General features: G+C 43.5%; 1 protein-coding gene across 2 annotated transcripts in view; it reads left to right on the top strand.

Moving 5' to 3' along the window:
• Positions 1-13,951, top strand: part of NOP58 (NOP58 ribonucleoprotein) — a 66,551-nt gene that overhangs the window by 30,943 nt on the left and 21,657 nt on the right. For both annotated transcript variants that reach the window (XM_019523506.1, XM_019523507.1), the window contains exons 6-11: positions 835-899; positions 5,073-5,207; positions 7,763-7,908; positions 9,965-10,091; positions 10,771-10,934; positions 12,692-12,826. In XM_019523506.1, coding sequence (XP_019379051.1) covers positions 835-899; positions 5,073-5,207; positions 7,763-7,908; positions 9,965-10,091; positions 10,771-10,934; positions 12,692-12,826 — 772 coding nt within the window. The remainder of the gene's footprint in view (positions 1-834; positions 900-5,072; positions 5,208-7,762; positions 7,909-9,964; positions 10,092-10,770; positions 10,935-12,691; positions 12,827-13,951) is intronic.

The raw sequence follows: 13,951 nt of genomic DNA, 5'->3' as shown, positions 1-13,951 counted from the left end.
GGGCAACAGCATACCAGGGCTGCTCAGCACCACAAAACAGTGGGGGAGACAGTCGCAGCTAGGCCCATGTCCCGGTGAATGAAGGGGGGAGGCAGAGCTCAATGATTTTTTTTTTCCCATGATTAAAAAATGGAAAATCAAGTGCCAAAATATAGGTATTTAGAATTTATTGTATCATAATGATTGAGGCGGTACTGGTAGACTTCCAAATCCCTTCAAAATTGTGAATATATCAGTAAAACCATTGTGTTCAACTGATACCTCTCTATATAGTGGCATTTCATTTTAATCACAGAAGAACACAGATTTGGGGGTGTTTATCAGAGTATTTTGGATTTTTAACAGAGAAAACCACGATTAGTGGCGGGAGAGGGCTTCTACAGAATAACTCACAAGTTCATTTTGTCTTAGAATGCCTCAGTCATGCTTTTTAGTTTCACTGCTGTGCCAGACCTTTTCTTGTGGATAGAGTCAAGCTGTTGCAGAATAGGATATAGTGCTGTCAGTTAATTTTTGTGACAAAATTTTCAGGAACAAATAGCCAACAAATTTGTTGCCCCTGTCATGCATAGTACAGGCAGGCTTGGTTCTGCCATTCACAGTGGCTGTTGTGTGTATGAAGCAGCTGTTGTGGGAGCAGATAGCAGCAGTTCTTCTCCAAGCTTCTTGCATTGCACAGCAGAGGTCAATCCAAGGTATAAAATTAAGCAAGTGTGAATGAGTCTAGCTGTAAACTGATTCATTCAGAATGAAACAGGTGGAAAATATATCCTCTCCTTAGTGGAATGCCAGGGCAGTAAAGGATACAATTAATAAATGTTGCTTTGTTCTCAGCCTCTCCCGATACAAGTTGAAATTCAGTCCAGACAAAGTGGATACAATGATTGTCCAGGCAATCTGTGAGTACATTTGGGTTTTAAATGTTTCAGGATTCTGTGGAGGACAGCTACATATCATGTTAACGTCTTAAAATTTCTACTAACATTATAGTACATCTGGGCAATTTGCCTCAACTAAGCTAAGGTTTTTGCTTGCAAAGGTGCAAGTTGGGTAGTATTGGGAGCCATGGTCCTTTATCCACAAAACAAGTATCCATTGTCAAGCAGTGTTGAATGAAACTGTTTGGCACTTAAAAACCCATACTGTTGTCAATGATGGAATCTTGTTCAACTGAAAATAATGATGTTATTCAGCCTTTCGTCACTACCACTGAGACAACACACGGGAATGCTGGTGTTGAATTAAAAGAAAATGCTGTAGCCTTGGGGCTTAAGTGGAATATATGCAGTAGATGTTTTACCTTGTTGTAATGTAAATAAGAATATAGCTCATCTGCTAACTGAAGAGACACTACATGAAGAAGAGAGCCTCTTTCTTTAGTTCTTGTTTATTGCCATTTTAAATCAGTTCACATGACTCAGTCATCACAGCTAAAAACTTGTTTTCCCCCTATGGACTTACACCTGGCATCTTGACAGCTCAGAATTTTATTGGCTCTCACTTTCATAATTACATTTTTGAAACTTGTGTGATCTTTTCTTGCTGACCTTGGACACAAATTGAGACTTGAATTTAATCTGGAACACAGCTCATTGAAGCCAAGCAAATGCCTGGAAATAGTTTACTGTTCATTTATAGAAGGGGTAGGCAAAATGGTAAATCTGGCTGGTGGCCAGATTCCATTTCCCAGCAGCCCTTGCCTACATGGCTGGGGCTAGTTTCCATGAAAGCCCCACCAGCAGCTGCACTGTGATAGTGTGGGGCCAGGGTTTCCATGGAGACTGGCCCCAGCTGTGCCGGCCAGGGTGTGGAGCTCCTCTGCAGCTGGACTGTGATCTTGCAGTGGTGACAGCGTGGTCCAAACCTGGGACAGAGCTGTGATCTTCAGCCTGTGCACCCCTGCCTAGGGCATACAGGCTGCAGATCACAGCTCTGCCCCAGCTCTGGACCACACTGTCACCGCTCCAAGATCCCAGCCCGGCTGCAGAACAGCTTTGTACCCTTCCAGTAGGGTCAGCATTGGAGGGGGAGTTTAGGGAGGCTATAGTTGCCCCCAAATTCCCCATAGCCACCTCTCCCAGTGGCGCCACTACTGCCCACCCTGCTTCTGCTCGCAGCACAGCCTCCCCCCGGGAAAAGCTGGCCCTGCTGCTGCCTGCCAGCACTGCTGGGGTTGGTCTCCATGGAAGCCCTGGCCCTGCACTATAGCAGAGTGGCTACTGCTGGGGTCTTCATGGAAGCCTGCCCCAGTGATATGGGCAGGGGCTGCTGGGAAATAGAGTTCGCTACTGGCTAGATCTGGCCAGCAGGCCAAACTTTTCCCACCCCTGATTTATAGTGACTTGAACATTGTATGATACCCCTCCACTGTTTTGTATCTATCTCTGGTTGTACAGTATATTACATAAGAAGGGCCCAAGTCCTCCTCTGAGCCTCAAGGTGCCACTATAATTTATATATCAAGTAGTGGAAGAGGGTAGCTGTTGGCAGTTGTCCTTTTTTTTCCAAAGCAGATCGTTACGGTTTACACCTGAGGTGGTTCTAGTCTATCCTCTTGAATGCCTGACTGACTGTTTCCAGACAAGGAAAGGAGGAGCAAAATTTTCAGTGTGGCTGCTGCCGCCACCACCATTGGGGAGATGCATCGTAGGCTACATAGAAAAAACGTGTCATTTGCATGACAAGTCCCTGCAATAGGCAAGGATTTTTGTGAGTGATATTGGACCAACTGCGTGGTTGGGATATTTAGACAAGCTTTCAAATGCAAGGCATTCTTCATTGGGTCAGCTGCCTGCCTTCTATTCAAAAGTTTGTCTTTCCACAAAAATCCTTGCCTCTTGCATAATTCTTCTGATTATCACAACTACAACATCACTCTACCACCACCAAGTCCTTGTGATTAAAAAGTAATAAAAATTATTATCTTTGTGATCATTTGTTCTCAGAAGTATAAAACTAAGGCACAGCAGGACAGGCTAAGAATAGAATGCAGTTCATAATTCTGAATTCCCATTTGCACATTTAAATGGAACTCTTTCTAGGTGAAGTGTGCCAAGCCCATTAACACTAGTTAAACTTTTCAAAAAGTCTTTCAGAGTAGCTTTGTGTGTAACAGTGTAGTGCACATTGCCCAATAAAATTAATCTTAGAAAAAAGTACCTGATTCCAGTAGTATAATTTATCTGAAGATGAAAGGCAAATGAAGTAATTCTTGGGAATTTTTCCTTGTTCCTACAATTGCAGCTTCCTTTTCACAAACTGACATCTTACCTTGGCTGGCATGGCAGCCCTACCTTTAAATGTGCTTGATTGTTTTCAGTTGCTTAAAATTTTGCCAAACATGCTACTTAGGATGAAACATTGGTCCTTCCTGAGATGAGGCCAGTGAAAAATATTGTGGATTTTTTCCCTTCCCTTACTTGAGAAGGTTCTGGTAGTCTTCGTTTCTTTTGAGTAGTTTACTGCTTTTTGGGTTGGACTTGGCATGCAGAATTTGGCAGGAAGATGATTCTTTATGTCACTGGTAACTTCTGCTATACCAAAAAAAATCCACCAAATGTTGCCAGTTTTAAGACTTTGAAAAATACATTTTCCATGTACTTGGTAGAGCTGTTGCAGGCAATAAACACTTGATTCACTAGAGCTCTCTTTCGTCTCTAGTGCACAGAATAGAGCCTAGGTTTCAAATCCTTGTTGACATCAAAGGAACCGTCTAATTGAAACTCTGGTTAAGTGTGCCCCACTTCCCTTTGCTGTTGGCAGCATGCAAATTTGGTTGCTCTGCTCTCTCAATTGGCTAAGATATTTACTGGATGGCCAGCAGGTTGGAATATTTGTCACATGATTCCTGTACTTTCAGTGTGCTATTTGAAAATCTAGTAAATTAAATACAAAAATTACATTAAATCAGCATTATTAAGGTTGCAGAAAAAAGCGGTAAGGAGTTAGGACAGGCCAGATTTACAGCTGTCAGTGCAGTCTTAACAGCCACCACTGTTTCATTCCATGAGATCCATGTGTTTTGTGATGCACAGTGCCCAGCTTTGACCTAGAGCTGTGTAGTAAGGAGGCCAAAGAACCCTTCTGTCTCACTGGTTGCAGAAGATGGAAGGTATGCAGTGAATGAAGCAGAAAAAAATATGATGTCATGGTTAAAGCAGTGAAATGCTTCCTTGAAAACTGGATTTTACTGTGACCAGCTTAAGCTTTGTGTTGCTAGTCAAGATCCTTAACCAAACTCTTTATCTATCAGGGTTGGGTATTTCTTATTTTCTGTCCTCTGGATCGAGACCTTACGTTCTCATTGGCAGAACACTGGTGTGCTCTTGACTGCAACTAAAGCTTTATTTGGACTGTGTAAAATACTGTATAGTGCTGTATATGCTTAGAAAGATCAGGTGCTATACACCTCCAAAACTGGTGGATCTTGGTTTTTGGCCATAAATTAATTGACCATAAATTAAATTACCTATCTGTAAAATGGGTAGTAGTCTGCTCTCACTTCATAGATTTGCTTGGAAATTAAGGCACTACTTGTGAAGCACTCAGCTATTCTGTGGCACTCTGCCATTTAAAGATAGAATATACACTGTTTTCAGAGCAGGGTTTGAATTGAATACTGCTAAGATATGGGGAAACACCAAAGAATGAGAAGAAAACAAAATACTGACTACTGGTTTGTTGAAGGGAGTACCACCCATCTTCTGTGCTGAGTAAGGCAAGGGTCCTGTGGAAATAGTGTGAGATCATGTCACGAAGGAGAGTTTTATCATGCATGTGCCTGTCCAGCTTCAAATCCATCATTTCCAAACATTTGAGTGCAACCTGAGTAATGTTCTTTTAGCATAGCTCTTTGCATGCAGTTTGACTGGTTAAAATACGTTTCTTCTGGAAGATTCCGAAGTGATTTAAAAATTGTTGAGTAGTGTTGACCAATCTTAAAATTGCAGTTTTTCATATCAGAGAAGTGCTGTGAAACTCCTTTATTTCAGAGCTATTGACTTGAATTGCCATGTTCCTTTAACTGTTTTTTTTTTTTTTTTAAACCATGTCTGTTCTTTTGTCTTCCGCAGCCCTTCTTGATGATCTGGATAAAGAGCTGAATAACTATATCATGCGGTGTAGGGAATGGTATGGCTGGCACTTCCCTGAACTGGGCAAGATCATTACAGATAACTTAACATACTGTAAATGTGTGCAGAAAGTCGGTGAGTAATGCTGATCTTGTGTGGTTGAACACTGAGCATTAGTACAGACCACAACGTAATAGTGCCATGTGGATCAGCTAATCTGTTATTCACTGCTTATGTACACCAGTCCTACTGTTCTTGATCACATCTGCTCCAGTGACAACTTAAGCAATGGCTTTTATATGGTTTTCCTTCCCTCCCCCCTCCCACTTTGATGCAATTTAGTGGTACAGAAACAAGGAAGGACTAATAGATTCATAGGTGTTAGGGTTGGAAGGGACCTCAATAGATCATTGAGTCTGACCCCCTGCATAGACAGGAAACAATGCTGGGTTCAGACTACCCTAGCCAGATGCCCATCCAACCTCCTCTTGAAGACCCCCAGGGTAGGGGAGAGCACCACCTCCCTTGGGAGCGCATTCCATACCTTGGCCACCTTAGCTGTGAAGAAGTTCCTCCTAATGTCCTGTCTAAATCTGCTCTCTGCTAGCTTATGGCCATTATTTCTTGTGACCCCTCAGGGGTGCCTTGGTGAGTAGAGCCTCACCAGTTCCCTTCTGCGCCCCCATGATGAATTTATAGGCAGCCACAAGGTTGCCTTTCAACCTTCTTTTGCAGAGAATACCACGTGACTTGCCAGCTTTCCACAGACTACCAGCAAGTCCCCTTTAGATCACCATAAGTTGATAGACCACACTTTGAGAATGAACTGGCTAAAACTGATAAAAGCTGAGCTGGCTCTTTGTGGGTGTTCACTGAGACCACAGCTGGTTATATTTATTCCTTGGAGCAGAAGTAATGGTTGCTTTACTCTTGTGGACACTTGCTTTGCAACTTATAACCATTTTTTATTAATTTTTATGGCAGTGTGGCAGGTTTGCAGTACAGAGAAAAACTTGTGGCTTCAAGAGACTTTTATGTAGTGTATCTGAGTAAAATAAAGTAGAATGGGTTAGTGGTAAACTGACTTAACTCTTCCTGGAATTTTCCTTTTGTCTGGTGGGTCTAGAGCAGGGGTGGGCAATTATTTCAGCTGAAGGGCTGCTTACTAAGTTTTGGTGAGTTGACAAGGGCTGCAAAGGTAGCCTCACCCCTTGACATGCCCTGCTCCTGGTTCCATCTTGGGACCAGAAGTCCCACCCTCTAACCCCTGACCTTTGCCACCAGAAGTCCCTCGCCTTACCCAGAAGTACCACTTTTGGGAAGCGGGGGAGGGTTGCCATCTTGGAACTGGAAAAAACAGCAAATCATATGCAAAAAATCAAACATCTACTATAACGTTTTAATTTAATTTCAGAAAATATTTTTGTCCCAATTAACATGTATTTGCATAGTGTAGATAGAGGAGTTTTGATTGCCTACTAGCTCAAAAATATACAAGAGTAAGATTTTATTGTGTGTGGTGGGATATGTGTGTGTGTGGCTGCATGTATAGGAGGGTGGAGGGGGGCATGAGCAAGTGTGGTGTGTGGACAGGTGTGGTTGTGAAGGGTGTGCACACATACACATCCCCCCCTGCATGGTGCGCAGCCCCTGCTGCCAACGGCAGGAGGAATCACCAGGCCCTCTGTGCGCTCATGGGCCATGCAGGTGACAGCACACAGCTCCGGCCCCTTGCAGGAACTGCACGTGGTGGCAGGAAGTGGGGCCAGGCTACCCCACCTCCATTGCACAAGGCTCCCCATATCTCACATGCAGTTCCCAGGACCTGGCCAGAGGTGCCACACAGGGGGAGCCCCATGTAGTGGAGCTAGTGGCCTGGCCTAGCTCCGTTGCATGGGGCTCCGCGCAACTTCCAGCAGAGTCCCGGAACCTGCAGGGAGCAGCAAAGGCCACCAGCTTCATCGCATGGGGCTTCATTGCCGCAAATGATTCCCTACTTGGTGCCCAGAGCACTGCAGCAGGACCCTGATGACGAAACAGGGAAGCTGAAGTGTTCCGTCCCCTGCCCCCACCCGCAGTAGTGGCCTCACCAGGAAGCTGTGTGCTGGCCGGGGCTCTCCCCTGCACAAGGGTGGGAGTGCAGTGCTCTGCCCCAGCGGGAGTGGGTGGGGCTCGGGCCTCATGTGAGTGCAGCAGGGGCAGCTGCCAGCCAGGCAGGATACAGTTAATTGGTGGGCACCCACCCACAGGCTGGATGAAATCTCCTGGGGGGCCAGATGTTGTCCACGAGCGATATTTTGCTCACCCCTTGTTCAGAGCTTGAGCCCATATCTTAAAATGGTGAAGTATGTCATTTTGGGTGATCTTTAATCCTGGTGCCAGTTTGTTCACTTGATTATACTTTGTAATCATTTAATAATTCTGTGGCAAAAAGATAATTTAGCCTTTCACTATCTGCTAGCTTTTTAAGGTAGTTACAAAGTTAATGAGTGTATTAAATCATTACAGATAGGCATTTCAATTTGAACTAGTTTTGTTGGTCTACCGGCTGATTTAAACATAATGAATTAAGAAAAAATGTGGTAGGCTTGGTTCCATATTGGTGCTCTTGAATCTTGGCTTTTTACACTCCCTCTCTTTTGTTATTTACTTGTTCGTCGTCTTTGCCTGGTATCAATCTCACCCTGCAGGAGACAGAAAAAACTTTTCTTCCTCTGACCTCTCTGACATCTTGCCTGAGGAGATTGAGGTGGATGTGAAGGCTGCTGCAGAGATCTCCATGGGGACAGAAGTATCAGAAGAAGACATAAGCAATATACTGCATCTCTGTGAGCAGGTACATAGGCATGGACAGTATTTAGCATCGTATTTGTAGTTTGAATCTAAAGTGTGTGATACTGGGGGCCCCTCTTCTGTAGATTTTTCTATAACAATTTCAGTACACTTTTTTGATGGCAGTGATGATACCTATACTGTTGCTATCCTGATGTACAGATATGAGGGTGCACAGTCACTACCTCATCTGATGCCATCTTAGATTGCTGACATTTCTAAATGAATTGGAGTCCGTTGGGTGTGATTTTTGGGCAGAAGTATTAATTTAATATTTCTTAAAGTGCTTTAAGATCCATAGAAGAAACTACCACATTTTTAGTTATACATAGCTTTTCAACTGACAGTATCATGTATTGCAAAAGTGTGATGGTAGTTCCATTTTTGTAGGATGAAAATAGAGGCCAAGGGCCCAGTCTTGCTCGAATTCAGGTCAGATGTAAAATTCAATTGAGTACTGCTAAGTCCCCCTTCATAGTCTAGGGTGCTGTTGCATGACACAATTATTCTGGAGTAATTTATCCTCTACTTTAGCATAACTAGGGTGAAAGGTGAAACAGCATTTCCCCTGGAGAAATGGTTGTGTTTTATGTTCTGCTCCACATTCCTCCAGAATTATTTGAGTGTACACTGGAATAAGTTTAATATGTGTTTTTACTACTTTATCAAAGTCAATTCAAGGAATCAAAAGGTTGAGAATATTAATAGTAAGCTCTTTGCTCATAGTCCTGTTTGTGGTTCTCTGGACAACGCTACCTGCTCTTCTAATTTTTTTAATCAAATCATTCTTCAGGGTGAGATTTGATATCAGGGAGAATAGATGAGCAAGTAAGTGAAAAAGCAGAGAGGGAATGTGAAAAGACAAGATTCAGGAACATTCATACAGAAACATGCCTTCTGTTTTCTTCTTTCTAAATTCCTCATGGTCATGTTCCTTATGCTCTTTTCAGGGGTGTGAGTAGGTATGTGTGAATGGACCATAGTTGGAGTGAAGAGCATTTATCTAGCACCAAGAGACATCTCCCTTTAAAACTGAATAATTTGGGTTTTGTACTACAGAAAATTCTCTTCATTAAGCTTTCATTACTGTCCTTGGCCCTCTGTCAGTCCGTTATCAGGAGTTTTAATGAGAAAATGAGTTATATAAAGAACCTAGTGTGTAGGATTTCAGCCTGTCATTCATGTCTGTCTTTTTGCAAAGTTGCTTCTATAAAGCATTCCACTAACTCTCCTTCCTGAATTGCTGGGCATTTCATACCCTGTTGTGTGGCCCAACATGTTTATTTAATTATCTAGAGCCTCTTTTATCAGAATCCTCCATTCTTTTGCTTTTGACAGAGTTCTTAATGCAGGGGTGTCAAACATATATGGCTTGCGGAGCCCTACCATCTGGCCCCTGATGCTCCCCCTGGTTCTTATCAGACCCATCCAAGGCACAGCATATGCTCATGGCACAGGACTAGTCCACAGGCCAAATGTGGTCCATGGGCTCCCTCCCTCTCCCCCAGCATACTTGATCCAGTGACTGCTCCAGCTTGTCTGGGAGCCATGCTGCGTGCAGCATGGATTCTGGAGTGGTCAGGCTGTACTGCACATGGTGCCTGCTTTGGGATGCATTCTGCATGTGGTGCCTGCCCCAGCCAGTCTAGGACCTGTGCTAAGCACAGCACTTGCAAGCACACGTGAGTCCCAGACTGGCTGGAGCAGGCACTACACACAGCACAGTCCTGGAGCTGCCAGAGCAGGCACCAGTTGCAGAGCAATCTGGCTGGGGTTGCTACTGCATGTAATGTTGCTGCTGCTGTGGCCAAACTGCTGCATGCAGCACCCTTTCCAGCTGCTCCAGGATTTGCAGTGCAGGTTCCAGACTGGCTGGGAAAGCCACTAGATCAGCTATTTCTGGGGAAGAGGATGGGGAGGGGTCTATGGGCCCAATCCGGCCCCACACAATTCAGCCAGCCCACGGGGTCAGGTAGGTTTGACACCGCTGTCCTAATGCTCTTGCAGTTGCTTGTTTGTTGCTATATCCTGTTGCTGATTTTCCCGTGTGTCTGTGCCAGGTGATTGAAATCTCAGAGTACCGTACACAGCTGTATGACTATCTGAAGAACAGAATGATGGCCATTGCACCTAACCTCACTGTCATGGTTGGGGAATTGGTTGGAGCAAGGCTTATTGCACATGCAGGTAGGTTGCCACGTGTTGATTCAAGTAAATTTGTAAGTTAGATATGAATTAGCTTCAAGAAAGAAGTCAAGCAACCGCTCTTGCTAAGGATCTGGTCAGTGGAAAGCATTGTAGGACTTTGCTGTTAAGTCTCTTAAGAAAAGGCAGAAGATGTTGGCATGAGCACAGAAGTTGTCAGTGATGATATCTGTTTCAGTTGGCCTGAATCTTTTTTGAAAACATGAGGGGCAACTTCAGTCACTACCTCTTCTGAGACGCTTTCTGAGCCTGTTGCCAATGGTTCAGCCATGTCAGAGTTAAAATATTATATTAGAAGGTTGGGTATAAGTTTGTGTGGTCAGACAGATTGACTTGAGTTATCCTTCTCTCACGTTTCTAAGGTGCTAGTGTCAGCATTCTTACTGCAGAGTGTTGTCGGTACAAAACATTAATCCTGTGGACTGGTTTGTGTTGAGACGATCTTTCCTTCCCCATCAAGCTGAGAAATACAGAATTTGTGTAAGGAGCAGAGGATCAGTGGAATTTTCTCCTCTCAGGAGACTTGTAAATCAGCCCAGAAAACCATGGCCATCAAAGCTTGAAATTTGTCTCCTTTTCAGTCATATTTTAGTGTCTATTATGTGTGTCTCCCTCTTTAGACTGGTTGTATTCCAGTATGCTGTAACTTTTTCTGCCCTAGGTTCCCTTTTGAATCTGGCGAAACACCCAGCTTCCACTGTTCAGATTCTGGGTGCTGAGAAAGCACTCTTCCGAGCCTTGAAGTCTAAGCGAGACACACCCAAGTTTGGCCTCATCTATCATGCTTCCCTTGTGGGTCAAACAACACCCAAGAATAAAGGAAAGGTGAGTTCCTGGGATGTTCCATCTTGTTAATTGGCTTTTTTTCCCTTGAACAGATGAATATCTCCAAAGATTAAGGATCAACTTTTTAAGAATTCTAAGGAGGATTTTTCCATGGTTAGCTATAGCTTCTTTCATGAGTAGACCATCCCCTGCAGATCAGGTTGTTCAGTCAGCTGCCATTCATTCCTCTTTTGTGGGAATAAAGGGAATTGGGTTGTCAATGTGGAAGACTGAGTAATGATGGTGATGGATATATTACTGGTAGGGATGTCCATGGGTGAATCTAGGATTTTGGAAAGGGTATAAATGGTATGGTGCAATATCATATATAAACAGCACACATTTTTCTCCAGTTAGAGAAACTAGAAGCTTTACTAATGAGAGCTGTGGGCATAGCTCTGTATTATTTTTTTAAGATCAAAGCAAAAATAAATATAACTTTTTATTGGAATGTTCACTAAGTTCTTAGATTATGTATTAAGTTTAAAAACACAGGAAAGTAGGCAAAAAATGGTCAAAAGTCAAGAGTTCATTAGTCCTGTAGTCATTATGATTAAATGTACATCTCATATTCACATTTGTAAAGCAAAATCTAGTCTTCTTGAACATCTTGACCGCACTTCCAATACTTCACTGACTGTCATTTCTACACATGAATTAAGGTTTTTAGCTAGTACTCAAAACAGTCTACAGGGCTGTGAAATAGAATAGTGACATTACAAGCAGCAAAACTGTAGATGAAAGGATAGTTTGATTAGTGAAACATTAAGACCATTAAAAAGAATAGAGGGTCATTAACAACAGCTCTGGAATGAAGAGCCAAGGGCAGGAACTGGGGAGAGTATAATGAGCCAATAATTCAGTTGACTTCATTGGTGCCTGAATAAAAATGCCACTACCCCTCCCAGGCAATTGGTTTAAAGTTTGGGTGAAGCAAGAATCAAAGGAGGGTGCAGCTACACCACTGTACTCCCTCCTTGATCCTCCCCTCAGTGGGCGCGTCTATGTGACGTAGCATCCATGGGGAAAAACCATGATGCTGCAGCTACATTACCATAATGACGCAGTCCCTCAGTATAGTGCCTCACTAGGCTGATGTAGCAGTTAAAAATAACCACACGCGATACACACAGGTCAGTATGGGATGTTGCTGCACCATCATTTAGTACTAAATGACAGTGCAGTAACAACAGCACTATAGGGACATGTGTAGATTTGCCCACTATGTCATAATCAGAACTGAGTAACAAACAATACCGAAGAAATTTAATATAAAATAAGCTGGTGAGAGCATTTGGCTTCCTCGATTTCAGAGGAAATCCTTGAAATCAGACCCCTACTCTTACTGGAGCTCGCTGCTTATATTTATAGGACACAAGGAATTTAAAGGTGTTTTTAATAATACAGTAGTGGGAAGGATGTGTTCACATAGTGGAAAAAGTTATTCAGTGTCATATTTGAAAGGCAAATTGTGCATTTAAATGCTAAGTTAGGACATACTGAATGCGGTAAACTCTTTCTAGTCAGGTTGCCTTGATCTGAATGAGGTGGATGATGACCAATTACCTTATCAGGGATCTCAGCACACAAGTAAAGGTCACATGGGAAGTATCGTGTGTTTTCTTGGACAAAGCACTGCTGCTTAAGGGGCAGTCTAGTCTTCTATTTGCTGGCAAGATTTCCAGATCTGTGTTCAGAGTGAATTATCACCTAGTGTTCAGTCTCAGCATTTAACATTCTCTTTTTTCCCCCCCCAGATCTCTCGAATGCTAGCAGCCAAAACAGCCTTGTCTATTCGGTATGATGCCCTTGGAGAGGACAGCAGTGCTGAACTGGGAGCTGAGAACAGATTAAAAGTAGAGACCAGAATGAGACAGTTAGAAGAGAAGGGGGTGAGTCTGGGATGCCAGGATTGTAAGGAAAACTACATTAAAGCTGCCTGTGTGCAGATTGTGGTTCTTCAGATAAACTCCAAATGTGTTCCCTGTGTAAGACTAGTATATTGCTTTGTAAAGTTTTACCCTGAAGTACTGGCTGGAGCAGGTGGGGAATTTCAAATTGGCCCCATTCTTTTCTTTGTTTTAGCTTTTCTTTATCTATACTTAGATGCATTGGAAGGCTTTATTTCTTAGCAAGAGAGGAAGTGAGACACCCTTACATTACACTGCATCACTCCTCTATTAAGAACCTGCAAAGGGCAGCTTGATGGTCTGTGGCATCTTTTATTTCAAGGAAGGAGGCTCCTTGGAGCTTGAGGACCTTTTCATCAAGTGTTTCCCACTTGGCTTCTCCTATCTCTAAGCATCTTCTGTTGTGCTCAGCCATACTTAGTCTTCATGCCTCTGGAGCCAATAAACAGTGCAGCTCTTGCCCAAAGAAGACATGCAGTCCTCTACTGAGCACTAATCACCTTTCTTCTGAGCAGTAATCTTCCACCACCGAGCACTAATCACCTTGCTTCACATTATTATTGCACCTTGGGAAGAAAAACCTGCAGCATCCTTATAGGCTCGGCAGTGCTACGCTGGCTAGCACTATGGAAGAAAGAGACTTGGGGGTCATCATTGACCACAAAATGAACATGAGCTTGCAATGCGATGCTGTGGCTACTAAAGCGACCAAAACGCTGGCTTGCATCCATAGATGCTTCTCAAGCAAATCCCGGGACGTCATTCTCCCCTTGTACTCGGCCTTGGTGAGGCCGCAGCTGGAGTACTCCACAATTCAAAAAGGATGTGGAAAAGCTTGAGAGAGTCCAGAGAAGACCCACGCGCATGATCAGAGGTCAGGAAAACAGACCTTATGACAACAGGCTGAGAGCCACGGGGCTCTTTAGCCTGGAAAAAGGCAGGCTCAGGGGTGACCTGATGGCCACCTATAAGTTTATCAGGGGTGACCACCAGTATCTGGGGGAACGTTTGTTCACCAGAGCACCCCAAGGGATGACAAGGTCGAACGGTCATAAACTATTACAAGACCGTTTCAGGCTGGACCTAAGGAAGAATTTCTTTACTGTC

This window comes from Gavialis gangeticus, unplaced genomic scaffold (genome assembly GCF_001723915.1).
Source record: "Gavialis gangeticus isolate Ggan-Ray unplaced genomic scaffold, GavGan_comp1, whole genome shotgun sequence".
NCBI lineage: Eukaryota > Metazoa > Chordata > Crocodylia > Gavialidae > Gavialis > Gavialis gangeticus.
The sequence above is the reverse complement of the archived record's forward strand: the minus strand, read 5'-3'. Positions and strand labels throughout refer to the sequence as shown.